Raw genomic sequence first — 22,611 nt, 5'->3', positions numbered from 1 at the left:
TCCATTATATATAAAGAGAGATGTCAGTTTTGGTTGTTTGGTTGGTTGTTTAAGCAAGCTGGTTAGTTAATTTCCTTTTTTCTTTTTCTTTCCCATGTAAGCTCTTTTGGACTGTCTTATTATTCTGCATTTGTACAGAACCTAGCACAATGGGATCTTCATCTATGATTGGTGGCTCCTATGTGCTACCACTATATAAATAAATAAGGATATTTTTTGTATGATTGGAGTGGTTCTCAACCACAGGTTCATGTACTGTTACTCATACATCAGGATTTTTTGATGAATACTCAGAACTGCCAAGCGCAAGTGTTCAAAAATTGTGAGGCAGATCCCAACACATCATGAGTTTGGCTTAAATATTATCAGAGTTTAAAAACAAAATACAGTTTTGCATCTTTTTATTTGTCATCTTGCCTTTTATCTTTTATGCGTCATGTTTTCAAGCTTTTCTTCCCAACCATGAAGGCTAGAATCTTATTTTGTGTGTGTGTGTGTGTGTGTAAGCAAAGATTATCATGCATAATTACATAACTCCGTCAGCTGATGGTTGGAGACAAGCATCATAGGAGTCATGATCAAATTGTGAGAGTTGACAACACTGTGCTAAGATGCTGAGGTTCTGAACTACTCTCAGGCAGGTTGATGACTGCTGACCGCCAATTATGAGTGCTAATCTTGGGTGTCTGAGTTTTCGAGCATCCCGATGGTGGGGTAGAACAGGGTTTCTTAACCTGTGGGTCGGGACCCAACACTGGGTCTCCAGAAAGTTTCAAAGGGTCGCATGGCAGCTCCTGTGGCTCCTGTCCCATGGGGCTGGCTGGGCTCACCTCCCTGCTCCAGGTATGCAAACTCTGGGGTCTCAACGCCACTCAGGTTTGGCCCAGCCATCATGATGTTGGGAGTCTGGGTAGGTCAAATTTGAGTGAGTGACACTGCAATCCTGTGAGCCAGGTTGCAACTCCACTCACAAAGTTGGTCAGTCGGGGGGTGAGTCAAAACCTGAGTGGCGCTTTAGTCCTGGATGTTGCAATGCTCGGAGCGGAGAGCCAAGCCCAGCCAGCCCTACAGCACAGGAGCTGCCACTGTGGGGTGAATGCTGGGCAGATCCCAACCTCTCTGGGGGCCAGGATCTGACCAAAGCCACCCTGTGGTCTCCACCCCCAGACTATTTATGGGGTCGCAACATGTCATAAACATTTACAAATGGGGCCTGAGCCCAAAAAGGTTGAGAATCACTGTGTTAGAACATGCACAGTTGATGAGAAGGCAGCTGATGCTATGGAGCTTAGCCTGGTAAACTAGTACATTCCCTGAAAAAAGACAGAAATCATAGGAACCTTCCTTGTTTTGGAGGTACCCTTATCCTCTGACGTACTTTGGCACATCTTTTGTGCCACTAAAGTTTGGTTTGAGCCTGAAGCTCAGGAATGAATCCAAGTTGTTGTCGTAAATCAGACAACTCTTTACACTCAGGTATTTTACTTCTTGCCAAGCTGTCAGCAAAAATAAAAATATGATCATAACTGTAAGGTCTGCAGAAATGTGATTTGATTGTTTTGCATTTTCTTAGTGAGAACATGCTAAAGCTGCAGATCACCATTGGCTTAGTAATATTTATAGAGTAAACAAGAGTTGGCAGCATTTTGGCACAATACCCAGTGAATTAAAACACGGAAAAATAATCTAGCATGAGATTGCTAAATTCTCATAACCCAAGAGGCACTGATGTAATTTCTCTTGCTTATACTAGTGTACAGTTCAGCAATTCAGAGACCGAGTTGTAAACTGAAACAAACATTAAAGGTTTGCCTTGACTTACATAGTTTTTTGGATAATTATATTTTTAGCCGCAGATTGGTTACAATAATCTCTAAAGAAAACAATGAGCTGTTCTATATTTCTTATAGTAATTTTCTCTGGCTTCATTCTCCTGAATTATGTAACCCATGTTTTAGGATAACTACTGCCTTCCTACTGTATTATTCTCTAGGGAACAATTTTGCATTATTAGGGAGATGAACAAGACGACCTCTTAATTCTTTTCCATCACCACTTTCTATAATATCCTGCTACAATATATGCCCTTGTTACTTTAACTCCACATTGCCTCTTCCCCTCTCAAACACTTTCTTTCATTCACATAGTTTTTCAAAAGAACAATCACCACAATTTTTGTATATTTTTTAAATCTCCCTCTTTTTAAATTACCAAGCTTAAATGAACCTAAGGCCATCTCCTGCACTTGAGACATAAAGAGAGTACTGATTCCTTTGCATTCAAGGGAAGAGGGACTGTATGAATAGATTATTGCAGGAGTACATGTCACAGGGCCAAATTAATCACTGGTGTAACTCCATTGAATAAGCAGGGAATCCTTAGTTGTTCAATATGTGAGCAAAGTTTTAACTTGTTTTCCAGTAATGGTGATGTTTTGAAGCAGATTGGGCTTCCCTGTATTCCAATGCTGTACTGTGTTGTTCATGGTATAGATAGTACCATAACAAGTAATGTATTTGCCATTTTGTTTTGTCAGTGTGTTATAATGTTCATTACTTGCGTACAGCTTTCCCCCAGACACACGCATACTCACCTAACCCCACAGTCTCCGGTGATAATTATAACTGGTAAGAAGAACCCTTGTACTGCAGCTTTCAAAACTAGAAATGGTAAGTGAATGTGGGAAGGGGAAGAAGTTTGGAAATTCAAAGAAATGCTGCAGTGGGTTGAAATAGGTGAAGAGATCTGAAAGTGCACCACTCTCCTTGCTCTTCTTACTCCTCAGTTTGCAGAGAAAGAAAAGCTCATTTGTGGCTTTGGCCTTCTGATCACTTTTGAAAGATCATCAGCTGCAGTCCAACCACAAAAGCCAGCTCCATGGAGCATTTGGGCAATGAACCTCTCCCATCTGCACTCTGTTTGCCTGTCCTATGGGAGCCAATCTGAATAAGCCTATCATTCCTTACAGATGGCATATTTGAACCACACAACTGTCCCAAGGCTGTTGCTGCTACTTTTTTTGGTAAAGTCAATATGGTGCTCTGCCTTAGTTTATTGACTCTGACCTCCACTGTCCAATTCTAGTTCTTTCTTACCCATCTAAGGACAAAGCCCATTGTTATTGTCACTTCATGCTGGGCCCATTTCCCACCTCTGCACTTGTTCTAGAACAACAGCAGGAGTAGATTGAGACAGGCTTCTGCAGCATGGAGTAAGGAACACAGAAACACTTCTACTTCAGGTGTGAGTACAAAACTAGGACTGAAATAGGAGTGCTCTCTCCAAGCCAGTCTTCTTGCCCTATCTCAGCACAGGTATCAGTTATGTTTTCTTCCTTCCATTTTCCACTAGCAACCAGGACCTAAGTTCGCAAAGGTGAATGAGAAGAGGGAATACTCAAAGGAAGTTGTTACGCTGTCAGTTTGTAAAATTATTCATTATTCTCAGTGTGGTGCAGGAGTGACGTGTGGAGAGCTCCAGGTTCCACATCCCCTTCAATCCCCCAACCCTCAGCAGATGAAAAACAAAGGCTTCCCATTTCACTTAAGTATATAAACACTTACTGTGTTTCATCACATCCTTTTACTGTAAATCTGTAAACCCCTGGTATTTATTTGCTTTGGTGTTTAGGGATAGTGTTATAAATGGTTCTTTCTGCTAGTTCAGCATGCGTATGGAGGCATGTGTGGGAGGGAGGGGAGTAATAATTAAAGGGCTTTGTAAAGAAGGAACTCTTTCTATTGATTTATCCATGACAAATGTATACTCACATAAAGTCAGGCAGAATAAGCAGGAATTTGATAGAAATCATTGGAGGAGGGATTGATTTGATCTCTTCAGGCTTCCGTAGTGGAAGATGATAACCCCAGTTGCTAAGAATATATGGAAAAATCCATCTTTCACATCTAATTGGACCATGTAGGTATCACTTTATTTTTTCTGTACATTGGTAATGAGCCTGGGGTGCCGATTCTTATGGTGGCGTGACAGCCATTTTGAAGTGCAGGAATTATGTAGAGAGATCAAGGATCCATTCCTGTGAAGATTTTTTTTCTTTTGCTTTCCAGTTTTGGATAAGATGATTCAGCTCCTCCCTTATCTCTCCTCCATTTTCCAATTCCTGAATTTACTCATCTTAATACAAGCACTCCCTGTGTGTGAATCACAAAAGTTGCTGCTTTCTGACAGCAAGGATCATCTATCTTTCTCTGTCTTCTCATTTATTTCCCGCATTTGATGGCTATCTCCTCTTGTCTCTCTTCTGTACTGTCCTTCCCAACTTTTCTCCTTGTCTACCCTGATATAGCTGTTTCTCCTCATCCTCTGGCTCCGTATTTTTCTCCTCTGTCTGTCCTCTTGCAGGTTCCCTTTATTGCTCTTTCTCTTCACTCATATTCCTGTCTGTCTTCAAATCATTTAGTCCCTTCATTCAGTGACCTCATTCTGTTTACATAGTTGTCAATATAGGAGGTGGGAATCAAGGTTGCCACCAGTTCCTGGAGGATGGATGTACTTTCTGTTGAATTTTGTTACTTTTAATGTGAAACTTAATTTGCAGACCTGGTAGCCCTGTGTCAATCCCTGTCTGATATTGTAAAAATATCTACAAATAACAATATTCAGGAAGACCTCAAACGTTTTGGGTTTCGGATAAGCATCTCTTACTTCGGATGTCTCTCCGAACCCAGGGAGGCTATTGAAAGGCTTTACGGAGATCCTTCCGCATACAGGCTCCCTTGTCAAAACAGAATATCCCTATCTGTGGGGTCTCCTTGTGGGAGGCCCAGCAGACTGTTATTCCAAATTGATACGTTCAGTGGGAGGACTGCAGACCTATAATATAGAGAGAAAATTTCTTGAGATGAGATGTGTAGATTTGCCCTGTAGTTCTTGCATTATGGAAAGTGAAGTTCTCCCTCCCCCGCCCACCCTGTCCCTGATGTGGTTCCACCCCCTAAATCCACAAATTCTCCCAAGATCTGCAGATGTCCTCTGTCTGCACTGGCTCCCTGAATTCACCATCAGCTCCCTGGCAGCTTGGCTTTTGTAGGGGTCTGAAGGAGTTGTGGGGATGGGGGAGGGTTCAGTATTAATTTATGCACAAAGGTGGCATGGGTTTCAAGGTGAGGTGGGAGGGGCTTATAATTCTACCTTGATGGCTATCTTTCCTCCCCCTCCACACCTGCGGATCCTGCACATCACAGGGTCTCTGAAGAACAGATTCTATTGGGGTATGGGGAAATGATGCCAAGAGAGAGCATTCCTTGTACCCAGGCCTAATGGATCATGGTTTTTTACATCCCTGTCCTCTCTACCTAAGGAGGTGACACTGTCCCCCAGATAATTAATGAAGCAGTTGTTTTGTGTCTGAATGAAAATGAGTAGAGGTAGGTTTTATTCTCATTGTTAGTCTGCCATGCATTCATTGTGAAGCAGGCTGAAGATTCTTTGGAATCAATCAGTGCTGGCAGCAATGTGGGCTTGAAGAGAGTTACTATATTTTGTTCTTGGCCTGTTGTTTTTATTGTCAAAAAACTGCATTTCCTCACCAAATACTAGTCATTTACTGTTAGATTAATGAGAGACTATAAATCTTAAATTCACAAACTACAAATATTGCACAAATGAGTGTGTAATAATTTGTTAATTTATATATAGATAAACAGATTAGATAAAAATATCCAAGATTTGTAATATACAAAACTAAGTATCCTCAACAGAAACAGCAATTATGTTAATGTAATAGTGGACAATGTGCCTGTGAATAATTCCCCTCTTGAAATGATATATTTTGTAGGGATCTGGGAGTAAAAGGAAAGTGTATTGTCTTGCCAACAGATTTATTATTGGCTTTTGTGGGCAAAAACAAAACTAAGAAGAAAGCCCCTTTTTGGCATCATCACAGGTCTTTTCTTAAAGTGCCACTTTAATTTGTCTGACATACAATGAAAGAATGGCACGTTGCACTAATCAGTGTTGTATACAGTGAATTTATGGATCTGAGAATCTGTTTGCACCCATGGGCCCAATCCAGTAGTCTGTTGAAGTCAGTTGGAATGTTGCCTGAGGAAGCACTTCAGGATTGGATGCATGGGCCTGATTCATTGCTGCTACTCCACTTTTGTGCTTGTGTACTGCTGTTGATTCAAGTGGAATTACACTGGTGTAAAACAGGAGTGGCATGGTGGTGAATCAGGCTTTATATTTATACGGTACTCAGCTCTCACAGCAAGAGTTAAGTTTTCCCTACTATAAAAGAAAAATTGCCTGACTTCGTTTTTTCTCTCTTCTTTCTCTGGAAAAATTCAAATTGTTCCCTTTAATTCCAGTAGAGTGTTTAGCTGCCAATGAAGGTGTAGCTAATACATGTATTTCCAGATATTCAGGTTGTTCATTGCTTTAGGTTCAGAAATAATATTTTTAAATTTAAGTGGTAGCCAGATTTTTGGTGTTTTATGGAAGCCAGAGAATATTGCTACTCTTACCTCATGCACAGGGATTTTACCAAGAACTAGCAGGAACTATTTCAAATGTCCTTTACTGAGTCAACGCTGCGGACCCCGGTAATGTAATGTAATATAGAGTGTAGTGAAAGATGTTTCATCTCTGAAATCAGAGTTTGGAGAAGAGGGGCATGGATGGGAAATGTGGAGGTCGTTCAGTTAGGAGCAAATGAAGCAGAGTAACTCCCATTTGTGCTCAGCCAGATGTTAGCTTGCCTTTTGCCAGTAACCCAAAAGGCTGACGTTTCATAAATTACTATACCCCAGGGCCTAATTCAGCTGGTGTGATGGACAGGGAAGGGAGGAGCTGTGTACTTCCTTCAGAGATCAGGCATTACACCTGGGACTATGTTTATCGAAGGTATTTTTTTAAAATTTGTGAATAAAAATGTGATTTTCCTAGCGAATACTAAGGAAAATTGAAGATTTTATTAATGACATAGAGTGGCGGTTCTCAAACCGTGGGTCAGGAGCCCAAAGTGGGTCACCACCCCATTTTAATGGGGTCACCAGGGTTGGCTTTAGACAAGCTGGGACCCGGGGCTGAAGCTTGAGCCACACTGCCCAGGGCCAAAGCTGAAGCTCTCAAGGGCTTACAGGCCCCCTGCTTGGGGCTGAAGCCCTTGAGCTTGAGCTGTCTGGCTTGGGCTTGGCTCCCCTTCCCCTCCCCGCTCCCGCACCATCCCCGACCTAGTACAGTGGGGCTTGGGTGGGCTCAGGCTTCGGTCCCCGCTCCTGAGGCCGTGTAGTAATTTTTGTTGTCAGAAGGGGGTCATGGTGCAATGAAGTTTGAGAACTTCTGACATAGAGGCAAATTACTACTTTTATTTTATTTTATTTTTCTCAGAACACCGAAAAGGAAAAAGAATGAAACCCTTTCATGCTACAACAAAAAGCCTTTGAAGGTCATGCACGAGAACCTTCCCAAGCTCTCTCTCAGTGTAAAATAATCTGTAAAATAAGCAGAGTTGTCTTTTCAATGATCCACTGACGTTTGTGTTTGCCTGAGAGAAAACCACTTTCACTGGTTTCATTTTTGGTCTAGGAAAGCTGTTTTAAAATAACCCTGGGTGTTAGAGGGGATGGGTGTAATACTAGTTTGCTTCTGTACCGTGTGGCCCTTTCTTAGCACACTGATGCTGAAGGTAAGGACCCAGGGTTGCCAACTCTACTGGTTTTAGCACAAGTCTTGCAATATGTGAAATTTTATTTAAAGATTCAGGTCCTGGAGACTCCTGATTAGCTGAGAATCTCCTCTTTCATTTTAAAAATAAGTTTCTAGTGCTGAACTGTAGCTCATGAACGTGGTGAGGATGAGTCCCCTGGCAATAGAATTATTGTGGGGGCTGAGAATGTGACCCAGAGTGATTGGAGCAGCCACTGCCGTGCCCAGGATTAGGCTGGGGAATACGAAGCAGGGTGAGCAGGGTTCAGGTGCCAGGGGCCAAGGTGGTCCCTTTCTCTCTCTGGCTGAAGAATGTCCTCCAAGCTGGCAGGTGGTGGCATTTGGTGGAAGGATCCAGGGATGCTATAGCTGGGATCAGACAGGATCATGGGGACTGGAACCTTTGGGAGCCCAAGCGGAGCTGGGAGATATTGGGAGCCGGGTAGCAGGGCTACCCAGATGGCTGAGCTCCCTGCAGGGAGCAGGAGCCAGGCACAGGTGTTGGGGGAGGCAGGGATTGGACAGGCTCTGCAAGAGTCACCCCTGTTCCAGGGGTCTCCCCCATCTCCCTCGCTGCCCCTGTCTTCCTCTCAGCTTCCCCCTTGCTCTCCTCTGCTTCCTGCTGGGGCCTCCTGTTGTCCCTCAGGATGCGCCTCAGCCCACATTTTACCACCTCTGCTGGTCTTGGGGCACCATTCACCCCAGTTCGTACTTCCTAGTCCAGTCCTGGTGCTGTTCCAGCCCTTACAGGTCTCACTCCTCCCGCATCCCCGCAAGTGTGATGCATGTGGACAGAAACATATCAGGCCCCACAATATTTCCATTGAGGGGTGCTATCTCCCACTCCCCCCTACCCCTGAGTTCTGCCATCCCTTACCCTGTTGTTTGCAATTTTAAGCCAGAGAGTCCTTCCTTGTTTTTCCCCTGTGTCGGTAATGAAAACAACATGAAACTCTCGGATGTGGTTTGGGTACGTATTGGCTGTGGTCTAGTCAGGTTCAGGTTGGGCTTTAAAATTGGGCCCAAGCAGACCTCTAACAGATAGTGCCTCCTTTCCCTTAAAAAATAATCCCTGCCATCTAGCGGTAATAGCTGACAAAACTACTGAGTGTGATCACTCCAAGATGAATGTCTTTAATAAAATCTTGACTTTCCAAACCTCCATGAGCTCTCTCTTTTATTTAGGAACTAAAAGCAATTTTGCAAACCATTACCATATAAGCATCAGAAATGCACGATTAATATTTAGGGAGTTTGAGACCTCTGACTGTGTCTATTGCTCTTAATTTATCTTATTTAATTTTAATGGTATTGTGGTTCCTGAATATATGAAATCCCTTTCTGTGCTCAGTCTGTGGAGGATATGAGTCTGTTACAGCCTTTGGTTGTGCGTCTTGGCATATTAATTCAATGTGTAGCAAGCTCACTCTTTTAGCTCTGGAGGGTCCATGGTTCAATCCCTGGTGTGTCAGCCAAGATCCAGCTCTCACATGAGCTCACAAGGATTTTCTTTTAAGTGAAGATATTCCTTAACCCTACTAGCCAACGTTGCCTGGTATGTATCCTCAACTAAACCGCGTTCTTTCAAAGAAGATCGTTTGACTGGCTACTAACAAAGCAGGCTCCATACAAAAGCTGTCTTCTTGTCTCCTGTTAACAGTTGGTGTTTATATATGGAGTATTTTATATGATAGCAAACCCGTGGCCAGCTAGGACTTTAAAGCTGTCAGCATGGCCCTGAAGTTAGAAATTAGCGGTAGCAGCAGGGATGCAATTTGGATGCTTCTGCTTCAGAATTATAGGCACCTATCACTTCAGTTACAGGAGACTCTTCTCAGCTGTTGGCTGAATTATGACACACTCATTCAAACACAGAGCTGAGTATTTCTGAGTCTGTCCAGTAGAGGGGTAGCATTACACATCACAGTAGCGAGTTCATTACAATCCAGTGACCCGGGTGTTTTGTTAGATAGCTTTTGCTATCTTGTTTCTTAATTATCTTTGGTATTCTTATGAAAGCACTGTAAAAAAATATGCACTTCATTCCTGGTTTACCACACAAAGAGAGATTACTGCAATTGATTATTCTTGACTTTCAAATCCTGCTGTCAGTTTAATGTTTAATGTTTGCACTGTCTCTGTTCATATATGAAGCTTATGGGATAAGCATCAAAACACGCTGTTAACTCACATGTGGCATTCGCATTCCTTTTGACATTTATAGGAGTTCTACCATGCCTTGAGGGCTGTATATAGCCCTAAATGTTTATCTTGTAGATAAAGTTCTGTGTATCTTGAAGAAAATAGCATAGTACCACAAGGAAAAGAAAAGCTTGCCTTATACAGAGTTCTCTGCTTAGGGTGAATTACACTCTTACTTCATGCAGAAATCAACCCATGGCATTTTCTAATGTAGCATAACTCTTAAAGATATGAGTATTTCACTTATCTTCTGGATTATGGGTCTGTAAATGTTTCTGATTTTTCACAATTCCTCGGTGGAGCCAAGTCTTGAGAAGATCCCTGTATTGCCAAGGCATGTAAAAATTAGCCTGAATAAACTGTAGCAGTTGGAATTGTGAGTGAATAGGTTACATCTGTTTAAATCCACAAGCTCATCTTAACATGTGAAGAGAACTGTGAACATTAATTGGGTTTTTTTTCTCCAGTTTGCTACACGTGGCCGGTGCAACATGCTGGCTCACATCTAAAATGTACTTTTACTCCCCTCTAAGTGGAGTCAGATCTGTTCAAGTGTTTGATTATGTTGCCCTGTGGTAGCTGGCTGCCTCTGCTGTAAGCCTTAATACTGCTAGAAGCTATTGGTCAGCCTCCTTTACCTCAAGTGGTGTATATTCAGAAGTGAAGTTACAGACTTCTGTCTCATATGAACAACTGACAGACACATTGTCTATCCTTGAGCCATAGATTTTTTTACACCACATCTGTGAAAAGAGAAAACAAAAGAACACAAGTAAATAGTTCAACTTTATTCTTCTCAGAGAACTACCAAAAATCGCATGCACCAGCGGAGGCAGCCACCATTGTAGTATCATAACAATACATGATTATTATTTACCCCAGGCTGCGGCAATAATTGCTTTTGTGTAAGGAAGGGCCCACAGGTGACATTGTTTAAAATGTTGATATTTATGTACAAAGTTGCCAGCACTACAAGAAATGGTGCCTCTCTTAATTAGGATGATGCTGCATTGCCTTATTTGCCTCACTCTGCGATGCCAGTGACTTATATGAATGGAGGGAAATTAGTTATAACAAATGCCAGATGGAGGTATATTTCACAGAGAAATAGTTTTGTGCTATATAGTATGTGAAGTCAACAAACAAGGTCTTAAAAAAATCCCTATTATTCTTTAAGCTTTCCTGACAAGACTCCTCTTTGTCAAGCCAAGAAATGTCATCTGCTTATACATGCCAGTACATTTTTAAGATAGAACAATTAAAGATTGCAGTTTATGGTTTTAAGTGAAATCCCTTCCTCCAGGGTTTTTGTCAGAAATCCATAAACTCTACAAGGAAGAGGAATGATTGTAACAGCTGTAATAGTTGGGTCAGTTCTACACGTTCTGCCTTCAAAGCCAAAGGCAGTTTGGGATGACCAAAATGCTTTATGAGGCTTATAAACAACTGCTGAAGTTATATTTTCTGATTGGATGAGACTGTTGGGACTAGAAGGTGTTTATTCACATTAACCCTCAGGTCTTCTCAAATTAAGTTTTTTAGAGTTATGTGGAAAAAGGAAAGTCTCTGAGCAAAAATGTAAGAAATCCCCAAATGCCTATTTTTTCTGCGTCCTTCCCAGAAAGAGGAAAAGAAAATGTGGCTATTGAATTTTGTACAGTATTTAGTGTGGTACAAAAATATGCAAAGGGAAGTGTGCGGGGGGGGGAGAGGAGAATTTATTTAAGTCAGTTCCATACACTTGGCTGATGGTGTGTCATCTTGCCACACAGGAACATCCACAGTCTGCAGTCACTTTATCCTTGATCCCATGAGCCTCTGAGTGCCTCTTTAAAGCTATTGAGCATCCTTCATACGCATCCTTTGCAGGACTAGGCTCCTATGCTCCATGTGATACCTTTTGGGAGAGGCTAACAGCATCCTGAAAGGTCACCAAAAGAAGTTGGTTTCTCTTGTTAATTGCCTTCATAATATGTTAATTCAATACACACATATTGCCATATTTGGGGTTGGGAAGGAATTTTCCTCCACGGCAGATTGGAAGAGGCCCTGGGGGTTTTTCGCCTTCCTCTGTAGCATGGGGCACGGGTCACTTGCTGGAGGATTCTCTGCACCTTGAAGTCTTTAAACCACGATTTGAAGACTTCAGTAGCTCAGACATAGGTGAGAGGTTTATTGCAGGAGTGGGTGGGTGAGATTCTGTGGCCTGCATTGTGCAGGAGGTCACACTAGATCATCATAATGGTCCCTTCTGACCTTAATATTTATGAATCTATGAATCCATCTAAAATTAATGACTTTTTCCACTTTTCATTATTTGTTCTATGACTATGCATTTATATATATGTGTGTGTGTGTATATATATATAGAGAGAGAGAGAGATTGAGATATATATTAAGGGAGAAAAACATTGTTCTGAATTATGCTCAGAACAAACTGTGCAGCTATTTCTGATATTAAGTATCCTCACATACATTGCAATTGCAGAAAGGTATTCCAATTACAAAAAATGAGAACACAGGAAAGGAACATCTTGGGGATTCAGTGGCTCAAGGACTGATAATGGGGATGTGGATACTTTTACTTCTAAGTCACTAGTTCAAATGTAGATAGATTGGTAGCGATCTAAGCTTACTACCACTTGATAGTAGTCTGCATAAAATGAGGGATCTGAGCGATATGTCCTCAGTTTACTTCCCATTAGATTTTCCAAATCATAAAGCTGGCACTAGTTAGCATGATCATTGGCCATCATAGAACAATGGTCAAAGACTGCATAGGTATGAGGACTGAAGTCCACTCTCATTCCTTAAAAGTAATCCTTCCAGGACAGGATTGAGGCTCATTATTGGGCCTCAATTGCAAGTGTGGGGAAGCTTGCAGTGCAGCTGCTGTGCAGTCTTCATTGCTGTCAGTCCAGTACCTTTCACAGGCTCTAAATTTAACTTAAAAAGGAAAGAAAGCTAGATAGACACAATTACACTTGAAAAATCCTCATAGTCTCGTTTTCTTGTGACCTTTCCTAAAATTCCTCTGGGAAATTTCACTCAGGCCATGAATAATTAACTCATTTTATTTGTGCTATTTGATTAACAGGTATTATATCTATGAAAAAAAAAAGGTTGGCTAGTCTAAGAGGAATGTACTCCTTAGTAAATGGACACTGCGACCATTCCTCACCAGCTCCCCTCTAACTCCATCTCATTTTGGCAGTCTTGTTAATGTTGGGATTTTTTGTTGTTCCTCATTTCAGAAAAACTCTACAACTCCAGTGGACGGGAGCTGAGACGGGCCCTTTTCTCTTTGAAACAAATATTTCAGGTAAGTGAATACCTTACCGATGAATCTCCAGGCTATTCAACAGTAAATTGTTTTTCCTTCTTTGCATAAGGGAATAATTGAAAAGTAACCCACATTGATTATATGACCTGGTGGTTAGGGCACCGATGTGGGAGACTCAGGTTCATGTCCCTGCTCCAATGAATATTTAATTATTTATACAAAATGGGACAGCTCCAATGGAAAAAGTTTAGAGAGACCCATCCCAAAAAAGCCAGTAGTCTCATAATTAGAGCACTCATCTGCATTTCAAGTCCCTGGTCTGAGCAGGGACTTGTACGTGGGTTTTCCGCATCCGAGAGGAGAGTTCCAACCGCTGAACTATTAGCTATTCTGTGGTGGATGGGTTGCTCTTTTCTTCTGGTTTTGACCATATATTCCATCCTGGACCTGCAAAACCTTTCTCAGCTAAACATTTGTTGACCCTGGTACACTTCCACAAAAAGGTTTTGTTTTGATGAATTGCAAAACTATTTAGTTGGAAAATTCCCAGCCAGCTCTAATTATAATTCATATGCATAAGCAACCTTCTTTCTGGCATTTCCTAACTATTGAGTGCTTTACTTTTCAAGCTTAATACTTTTCTTTTAATACAGTTTTTTTAGTGTAATTAAGCATTGAAAGATAATATAAGGATTTTTTTTAAAAGAAACATAAGATAACTACTTTTAAACTAAACATAAATTAAGCTAGATCATTGGAGTTCCACTAAGGATGGAGTTAGCTTGTTGACTGACCCAGTCTGATGGTGTGAAATAATCAGTTTCCATAGAGTACTGGATTTTCCTTCTTTCTTATATATTTGTTCTAAAGAGGAAGTTGGGAACTGTCTATGTCCATACACCTGCTGCCAACTGATTTATGAACTCTCACTGAATGATGATGATTTTGGGAGACTCTTCATCTCCTGCATTCCAGGATAGAAATTATAATAAGACAATGACATCACTGGGAGATTTGAGGGAAAAAGTACAGCTTGTAATGGAGAGAATCCATATCACGTTTGAATACTTGAAGTTGTGTGTTACCAAAATGGAAAATGAGGGAGAAAAGACCATAGGGAAATTATTGGAGTTTTACCAATTAATTGTTGTGAAGATTAACTATAGTACCTATGTAATATCTGTGTCATTATTCCCATTAGTTACAAGTATTTTGAAGATACTGTCCAAGGGTGCCTTTAGAATATTTTGAAAAGAACTGTCAAGGAAAAAATACAAGATTTTTATAGACAGCAAAGTGATGTTCTGTGACTTTTCTCGAAAGATGAGAAATGTCTGCGTTGAAATGTTAATTTATAAGCACTGAAGAAAAGTGGGTGAGTTAAAGTAATTGTGTACAAAAATATATGTCCAAAATGGTGCCAGGAGACTTGAATTTCTAGAATCAGTGCCAGGAAAGTATTGTAGTATTAGAAGTCTTTTGATATAAAATTGTGCTAAGACTAAGAAAAAAATATAGTCTTCAGCATAAATCAGCTATCTGATGATGTTCTATCATGTTGGTTTTAGTAATAAAGCACCTTCAGGGCTACTTTTTTTTCTGAAATATTAGAATTTACGTTAAAAGTTGTATCTTCAGGCTAATCCCATTCTTTATATTTTCATACAGTGCTCATTTTGTAATAATTTTCAAAAGGCAGTGGAGATTTCATCATCTCTGAGAAAAGTGCCAGAACATCTCATAACACCATATTTTTGTAATCATGTGATCAGAGGTCAGTTAATTTGGCAAAAGAGTCTGTGCCCATCTATTTTTTCCATTAAAAGTGTTTGAAGGTAGCGTGCATCTCTTATTTGCATTAAGGGAATGAGCCCAGGTTTTATAAGTCATTCAAGCAGCACATAAATATGAAATCAAAATAACCAATGCTTTTGTTTGTCGCACAAGGCCTCAGCAAAGTGAGGCAAGGCTTGGCAAATACTGAACCATTGTTTTGAATCATAAACAAACAAAAAATTAGATTAATGTGACATGTACAGAGCAGGAATCTCTCTTTGGTTTCTGATGAGGGCTGAATTCATTAAAAGGGTACAGGGAGAGTTTTCTTTTTGAAGACCTAAATACTATTGCTATTTCTTAATTTCCTATTTTAAAATGTTAATATTTCCAATCAGCATTTTCTCTGGGGTAAATTGTGATACTGTTATTTTGATTTACTATGTATTTTGATTGTATCTGCATGGACAATCAAGTCAAGCATGTTCTTCTCAGGGCTTGTCTACATTACCCGCAGGATCGATGGGCAGCGATCGATCCAGTGGGGGTCGATTTATCGCGTCTAGTCTAGACACGATAAATCGACAGCCCAGCACTCTCCCGTTGACTCCGGTACTCCACTGGAGCAAGGGGCGCAGGCGGAGTCGACAGAGGAGTGTAAGCTGTCAACTCATTGCAGTGAAGTCACCGTGGTGAGTAGATTTAAGTATGTCGACTTCAGCTACGTTATTCACGTAGCTGAAGTTGCACAACTTAGATCGATCCCCCTCCCTCCCAGTGTAGACCAGGCCTTAGTGTCTTAACTATTCAGTAACTGCAGGAACGGTATTATGGCAAGTCCATGAGGGAACCAAGCACCCCTTGCTTATGGGCACAGCGAGCAGGTATGTGGCCTACATCTTCTATCTGGCCACAGTGGCAAATGGGAGCCATGAAGACTCCACTTGTCATAGGCCTGGTGTACACTGGTGGGGGGGAATCGATCTAAGTTATGTAACTTCAGCTACTTACTTAGATCTACTCACCATGGTGTCTCCACTGCGGTGAGTCAACAGCTGACACTCCCCCATCAACTCCACCTATGCTTCTCACTCCGGTGGAATACTGGAGTCGACGGGAGAGCACTCGGCGGTCGATTTATCGCATCTAGACTAGACGCGATAAATCGACCCCCTCTGGATCGATCGCTACCCATCAATCCTGTGGGTAATGTAGACAAGCCCACAGACACAGAGTTGGCGGGTTCCTAGGCCATGGCCCGACCACTACTTGGCTGGGCCAAACTTGAGTGTTGCTGCAATTCTGTGCCCCAGGTTGCAGCATTACTCACTGAAATTTGGAGGGGGCAAACATAGGGCCTCATGTGCCAAGGGGGTAAGGAGGCTGCTGGGAGGGGGGCTTGAGGGGGGAAGAGAAGGTCAAGTGTATGTGGAGAGAAATCCAAATCTATGTCCCCCCATTTTAAATAGTGCTCCATAACCTTCGGTTAGAGTCATTAGCAGCACATCTGATCAGTCCACATCTGAACTGATTGAGCTTTACCCAGAGATTGCGAAGAAGGTTAAAACAAGAGGGCTGGACTGTTGGTTTTCTTCCGAGATAGGCATTGACTATGTCTGAAGCTTATTCTTGCCACCTAGTATGTCACCTTGAGATGATATTGAGGTTCCTTAGGGTAATTGTCCAAATGGGGCACCTTGAGCTGAGACAGTGGCTCAGTGCATTAAACACATCTTTAAACAGGATAGATGTGGCATGTCTTCTACCTTAAGAAGCAGATTCTGCAAGGCAACTTGTTGCTTGAGGTCAGGAGAAGCAACGGACAGGACTGGTAGCCAGGCCAGATTGCTTGTTCTCATATTACCTGTTGTTATATGCATAGTTTTGGTCAGCTGAGCGTCTACTAGTCTTGTGTGAAAAGAGCTGACCCACCCTGGGAAGCAATACTTGTCTACAGAATAATACAAGGCAAACCCAGAGTTTCATAGGCCTGGCCTATGCTTAAAAAGTAGGTTGACCTAGTTACGTTCCTCCTGGCTGTGAAAATTTCACACCCTTAGCCCCGGTGCAAACATGACTAGGTCAACAGAAGAATTATTCTGTCAACCTAGCTACTATCTTTCAGAATGATGGGTTAACTACATAGAAAAACCCCTTCTGTCAATGTAGGGAGCTTCTACCCTACAGCATCACAGCTGTAGCACCTTAGCAATGTCACTGTAATGTCTGTAGTGTAGACATGCCTTTAGTGTGTGTGTATTGTCTTCCCAGATACAACCAGCTAAATTGCTGATTCTTGTCTTTATTTGCAGTGAGGTGTTGATAAGGTGTGCCTTTCAAGTGAATCTGATTTACTGTTTCCTTACTCCACAAATACTCCTGTTGACTTCAATTGGAGTACTTGTGCAGTAAGGAAGGTAGTATTCAGCATGAGAGAGGGTATCGGAATCTGGCCCTAAATTAACAGAAAATAAGCATGGCACATAATGAAATAATGAACAGGAGTTCCTCTTTTAAAATCATAATTTAAAATAGAGGAAAAATAGCTGTATTAAAAACCCCCTTAATATTTTATCAGTTTTAAAGGCAAAATAAATGAATAATGCATAATAGTATATCTATTTTACACGATATTAAAGGATTTTATTTAATAGAGCCTCTAGTACTACAGCACATAATAAAATGGAAAAAGTTATGCTCAGAGGAATAATAACCATGCTTGAGAAGGTACAAACTAAAAATGGTGATCAGACCATAGTTTAAAAATATGCTAATTGTAGTCTTTCAGTATATCAATGAGTCAGACAAAAAATACATTCCTACAAGAGAAAGAAGAAGAAAACAACAACAGAAGCATCCTCTATTTGTAAAATTGAAATACCACTCTCTAAAGAGGACTGTAAGAGATGCTGATCAACTAGTGCATTAGGTTTTGTGGAAAGCAAGCATTGATAGAGTATAGTGGTAGAGTATTATGTCAGTTTTTGTTTTAGCGAAAATAATCTTTTGCATAAAGAACTTTTTCCATTAAAATGCCAGTGTTCACATCTGGCGGTGTTACACTGTATCCTCTTTGATTAATCTATACTTTTATTTGATGATGTTGTCAGAATGTTGGGCAATATAGAATACGTAGTCACATATAAAATCTGCGTATATATTTTCGCCTTTTGTCACAAATTCATTAATCATAGAACAATGGAGCTTTGTTTAAAATGTTAAAGGGAGTAAATATCTCAGACTCCTGAAAACATTAACTAGAAGGTGTTCAGAAGCACACAGTTTTATCAGTAAGTGAAATCAAATGTCACACACTTCAGCCTCTAAGGAGTCATCAATCACTCTTAGAAGAGTAGAAGGAGTATACTCTGTTTTCCTCATTGATCTGAGGAAGGAGATGTGTCAAGGAGGGTACTCCTTCTGCTCTTCTAAGAATGATTGATGACTCCTTAGGGAGTGAAGTGTGTGACATTTAATTTAGGAGCCTCTGTCCTGGCATGCAAAGCCCTGTAGATTTGTCCAAAGAGAACAGTCTTCTAAACTCAGATTGCCAGATCTCCCCTCTAAGAGCTAAAACTCTTGCAAGGACTCCTGATCAGCCATGGGGAAGAGAGAACCTTTCTTCCCATCCTGACTTCCCAATCTCATAGTCCAGAGTTTGCTTCATCTTTACCCAACTTTGAACAAGACAGGTCTCAAAAATCACCCGTGAAATACAGGTTGTATCACCCTAAGTGTTAGCAAAGTTCCTTTCACAAAACCACATCCAAAGCCAAAGCCTTACTGAGGCCTAGGCAATGTTATTGTCTGTGGATTAAAACATCCATCAGATCACACACACAGATTTTAAAGTGTTGAGCTCTTTCTTCTAAGCAGTACAAAAACATCAGGAGTAGGACAACAACCCTAGAAACCACAACTTTTCGCGTCTGAGATATTTATGTCTATTTGAACTGAAATACTGTAGCACAGGACAACTAATTTGTTGTTTTCTACCTAGTTTATCTTGCATTACTTTCACATTTAATGTGACGTTGTTTGATCGACTGTACAAGTTACTGTCCCATGAATGGGCACTTCTTATTAATGAGCTGCATTTTAGGTTTATTCTGCATGCTTCTTGAGCAAAATATTTGCTAGCAGCTGTCAGCTCCAAAATGAAGTGGAAAGAGTCACAATATAAAGCCACTCTTCCATTTTCATTCAAGACCTGAGGGATGAAATCCTGGTACCACTGAAGTCAATGGCAAAACACCCATTTTCTTCAATGGGGGCGATAATTTTATCTAAGGAATGAAGTGTTGGTCTTCAGTGTACATGGACGTAGTGAGAAATAGGGACAGTTTAACAGCACCTTTTGGTTCACTTCACTTCATAGTGGTGTAGCTCTAACACTTGTTTTATTTCAGACAAAAGGTGTGTGAGAAACCACCCAGGAGCTTTTGGTCTGAATGTTGTTTTGGGTAGGTATGTGTGAGTATGTGAGAGAATACAAAGAGACTGAGACCAGGTCTACACTATAAACATACATTGGTTTAACCTACATCACTCAAGAGTGTGAAAAATCCACACCCCCTGAGCGATGCAGTTATACCGACCTAAGGTATAGTGTACACAGTGCTATGTCGATGGGAGAGGTTCTCCCATCTACATAGCTACTGCCTCTCACAGAGGTGGATTAACTACGCTGGAAAGAGAAGCTCTCCTGTTGGCATAGTAGTGTCTTCACGGAAGCAGTATAGAGGCTCAGCTGCACTCCTGATTTAAGTGTAGGCCTGTCCTGAGGTCACAGACAGGAACAGAGAGGCAGAGGAAAAAAGGCAAGAAAAAGCCAAGCAGGAGCCTGTAAGCACACTGTGACCCTAAAGCAAGCTTGACAGAGTGCCTTTGGTTCTGGTGTTGGCTAAAGGAACTTAGAGGGCTGGTAAACTAAGAAACTGCTCCTTTTTGTTCTTGGCTCCAATGTATTCAGAGACACAAGATTTTGTACATTCCTTGTAAATAAACAGGATTGCATCAAAGAAATTCCTGGCTACAATCAATTTCTGCTCTCGACTGGAAAACCCACAGAGCCCTAAACTTTGATTAGCCATTTGGGTCAAAAAGGGGCAACAGTGTTTATCTGTGATTGAAATATGGTATTTTTTCTCCCTTCCCTTTAACTGCAAATGCCAGAAGTGAGGTATGGAGGGAAAAAATTCCCAAACATTCCTGTTTTCTTGAAATGCTTTGGACAACTGAAGTCGCCAAGGCAATAAAATATACAAAGCAATAAAACCATCTATAATTTTTCCACTTCCACCAAATGTAATTGAACTAGTACCAGAGCTTCTTCTGTGAAGACAGGCCTTCTTTCATTGAGTCATTTTTAAACCGTACCTTAGGTTTGAATTTCCAAATGCTGGGCTGTGTAAACTGGCCATGAATAAATTTAGGCAGGAAATTAGAAGACGGTTTCTAACCATCATAGGAATGAGGTTCTGGAACAGATTTCCATTAGGAGTAGTGGGAGCAAACAACCTAATGAGTTTTAAGGTGGAGATTGATAGGTTTATGAACAGAGCCATATGACTGGGTGGCCTGCAACAGTAGGGGATTGGACTCGATGATCCAGGCGCTCCTTTCCAGTCCTCTGTCCCCATGTTCTTCTGAAAGAAGGGCTGGATGAGCTTAGTTCTTCACGTATAGTAGGTAGAGATCAAAAAGACCAAGTAGATAATTGAGTCCATCCTTCTACAATGTCAAGATGTTCCCTTCTTTTATGTCTCTCTTAAACCTAGATTACTAAAATGCTGTTATTGCAAATATATAGGATATATATATATATATATATAAGCAGTATAAGGCATATACTGAACATTCAATTGCTGTCACATCTCCATTGCTCCATCACTAGCAGATAATTATTGTTTTTTTGTAAAGTATTTACATCTAATCTAGTCCCCACTCTGAGTGAAGGGTCGTTCCCTACAAAATACTTTCTATTATTTTGTCTAGTTTTGTTTAAATGTCTCAAGCAATGGCATACATAAGAATTCATACACAACACCAAATTAGGAGGAAGTCTGGTATGCAAAACCTGTAGTAACATCACATTAAAGATTTGTCTAGAATAGGTGAAGTAGTTGAGGTTAGGTTGGGGCTAGCTAACACATTTTAGCTACCTTTGACCTAAGGTTGACCCTATTTTTAGTGCAGACTCAGGTTAACACTTGTACCTTGATCTAGCTGGTTAAAGCTCACTCCAGCACTGTTCTTGACCAGCTAAATTGAGGTGCAAGATGTTAACATGTTTGTACTAAGGAAAAGGTAACCCCAAGATAACCCTAACATAGGCTCAACTTCTTTTCCTAGTCTAGGCAACCCTTGAGAGTTCACTTATTAGATTATTAAATTTAAAATCCCTGTAAACATTTAGTGTGCTCTTTTTCTAATGGTTTGATCCAACTGCAATTAAGTAAATGGGAATTGTGTCATTGACTTCAATAGGACTTGCATTTGAGCCTAAATTTCCAACTGTGGCACTATCCTCAGCAAACAGAAGAGCACTGGATTTTTGAAAAAATAAAGGAGAGAAGATTATCATTTGTGGGTATCATCCTTGTTTAGCAAATTCATATATATTTAAAATCTCAACACTTTTGCATGTGTTACAGAAGGCACATATATTCTCCCTAAATAGGGAAGGACAATTTCTTTTAATTGGCAGAACTGTTGTTTTACCCTAAATTAAACCTGAAGATATACCGGTTATGTTGTGTGTACCCTGTGTATAGGATGACTGACCTTGCTTCTTCTCTTCCTCTGTCTGCTGTCCTCTAAGCAATCACTGCAATATTAATGAGGAAAGATATGAGTCTTATTTATAATTTACCATCCTATAGACTTTTCTCTGTGATATTGGGTGGATATAGGGACAGATGCATGAGTGATGTTTGGTGATTTTAGCAGTTTGAATGTCTGGCAGATCCTTGTGCCTCCTTTCCAGAGACCACTCAGAGAATAATTTAATGGAGGAATATCTTTTCTTCAAAGTTTTAAATATTTTTTTAAAGTTCAGATAAATGAGCAATACAACCAAAAGATTTCAGATCAAAGTCTTGGGGCTACATTATTTCCCAGTGCCCCTGATAGGCTGAGTACCAAATGTCAGTCAAACCTCTTTATGGTAGAACTGCAAAACCCTTCCAGAATGTTAAATATTTTGTAAGCTTTTATCAACTTTCTGGGACATAACTTTTACATTAAAATTTTTATTTTTCCCAGTATTTTAGTGATTAATATTGAAATCACCACATTTACCCAAAATATGATGTAGAATTACATATTTACTAACAGTTTAAAATAACCAAAACACCATACTTTGGGGGTGGGGGGAATACGCAAATTAGCAAGAATAGTATTTGGTCTACATTTTTTTCAGCATCCGACACCAACAATTTTTACATTGTTGCTTTGATGATATTTCTGTGATGCAGTTTGAAATTTAGTCCCTGAAACAGGCTTCTGTTCATGTGCTGTCCTGGGGTGGGAAACCAGATATGGGGGATTAATGGCTGTAAATAAAAGGTTTCACTTTTCAGCAAATTTTGATGCCCACTCATTCATGCCAAGATGGAAATACATAACCAGCAATAGTTTGGTGTATATTTGAAATGTCTTCAACTTGGCAAGAAATGATC

General features: G+C 40.6%; 1 protein-coding gene across 6 annotated transcripts in view; it reads left to right on the top strand.

Annotated features, from left to right (window-relative positions):
- Positions 1-22,611, top strand: part of FHOD3 (formin homology 2 domain containing 3) — a 625,903-nt gene that overhangs the window by 282,681 nt on the left and 320,611 nt on the right. For all 6 annotated transcript variants that reach the window (XM_073332694.1, XM_073332693.1, XM_073332692.1 and 3 more), the window contains exon 4: positions 13,125-13,192. In XM_073332694.1, coding sequence (XP_073188795.1) covers positions 13,125-13,192 — 68 coding nt within the window. The remainder of the gene's footprint in view (positions 1-13,124; positions 13,193-22,611) is intronic.

This window comes from Lepidochelys kempii, chromosome 2 (genome assembly GCF_965140265.1).
Source record: "Lepidochelys kempii isolate rLepKem1 chromosome 2, rLepKem1.hap2, whole genome shotgun sequence".
Lineage (NCBI taxonomy): Eukaryota > Metazoa > Chordata > Testudines > Cheloniidae > Lepidochelys > Lepidochelys kempii.
This window is presented reverse-complemented; position numbering and strand designations above follow the sequence as displayed.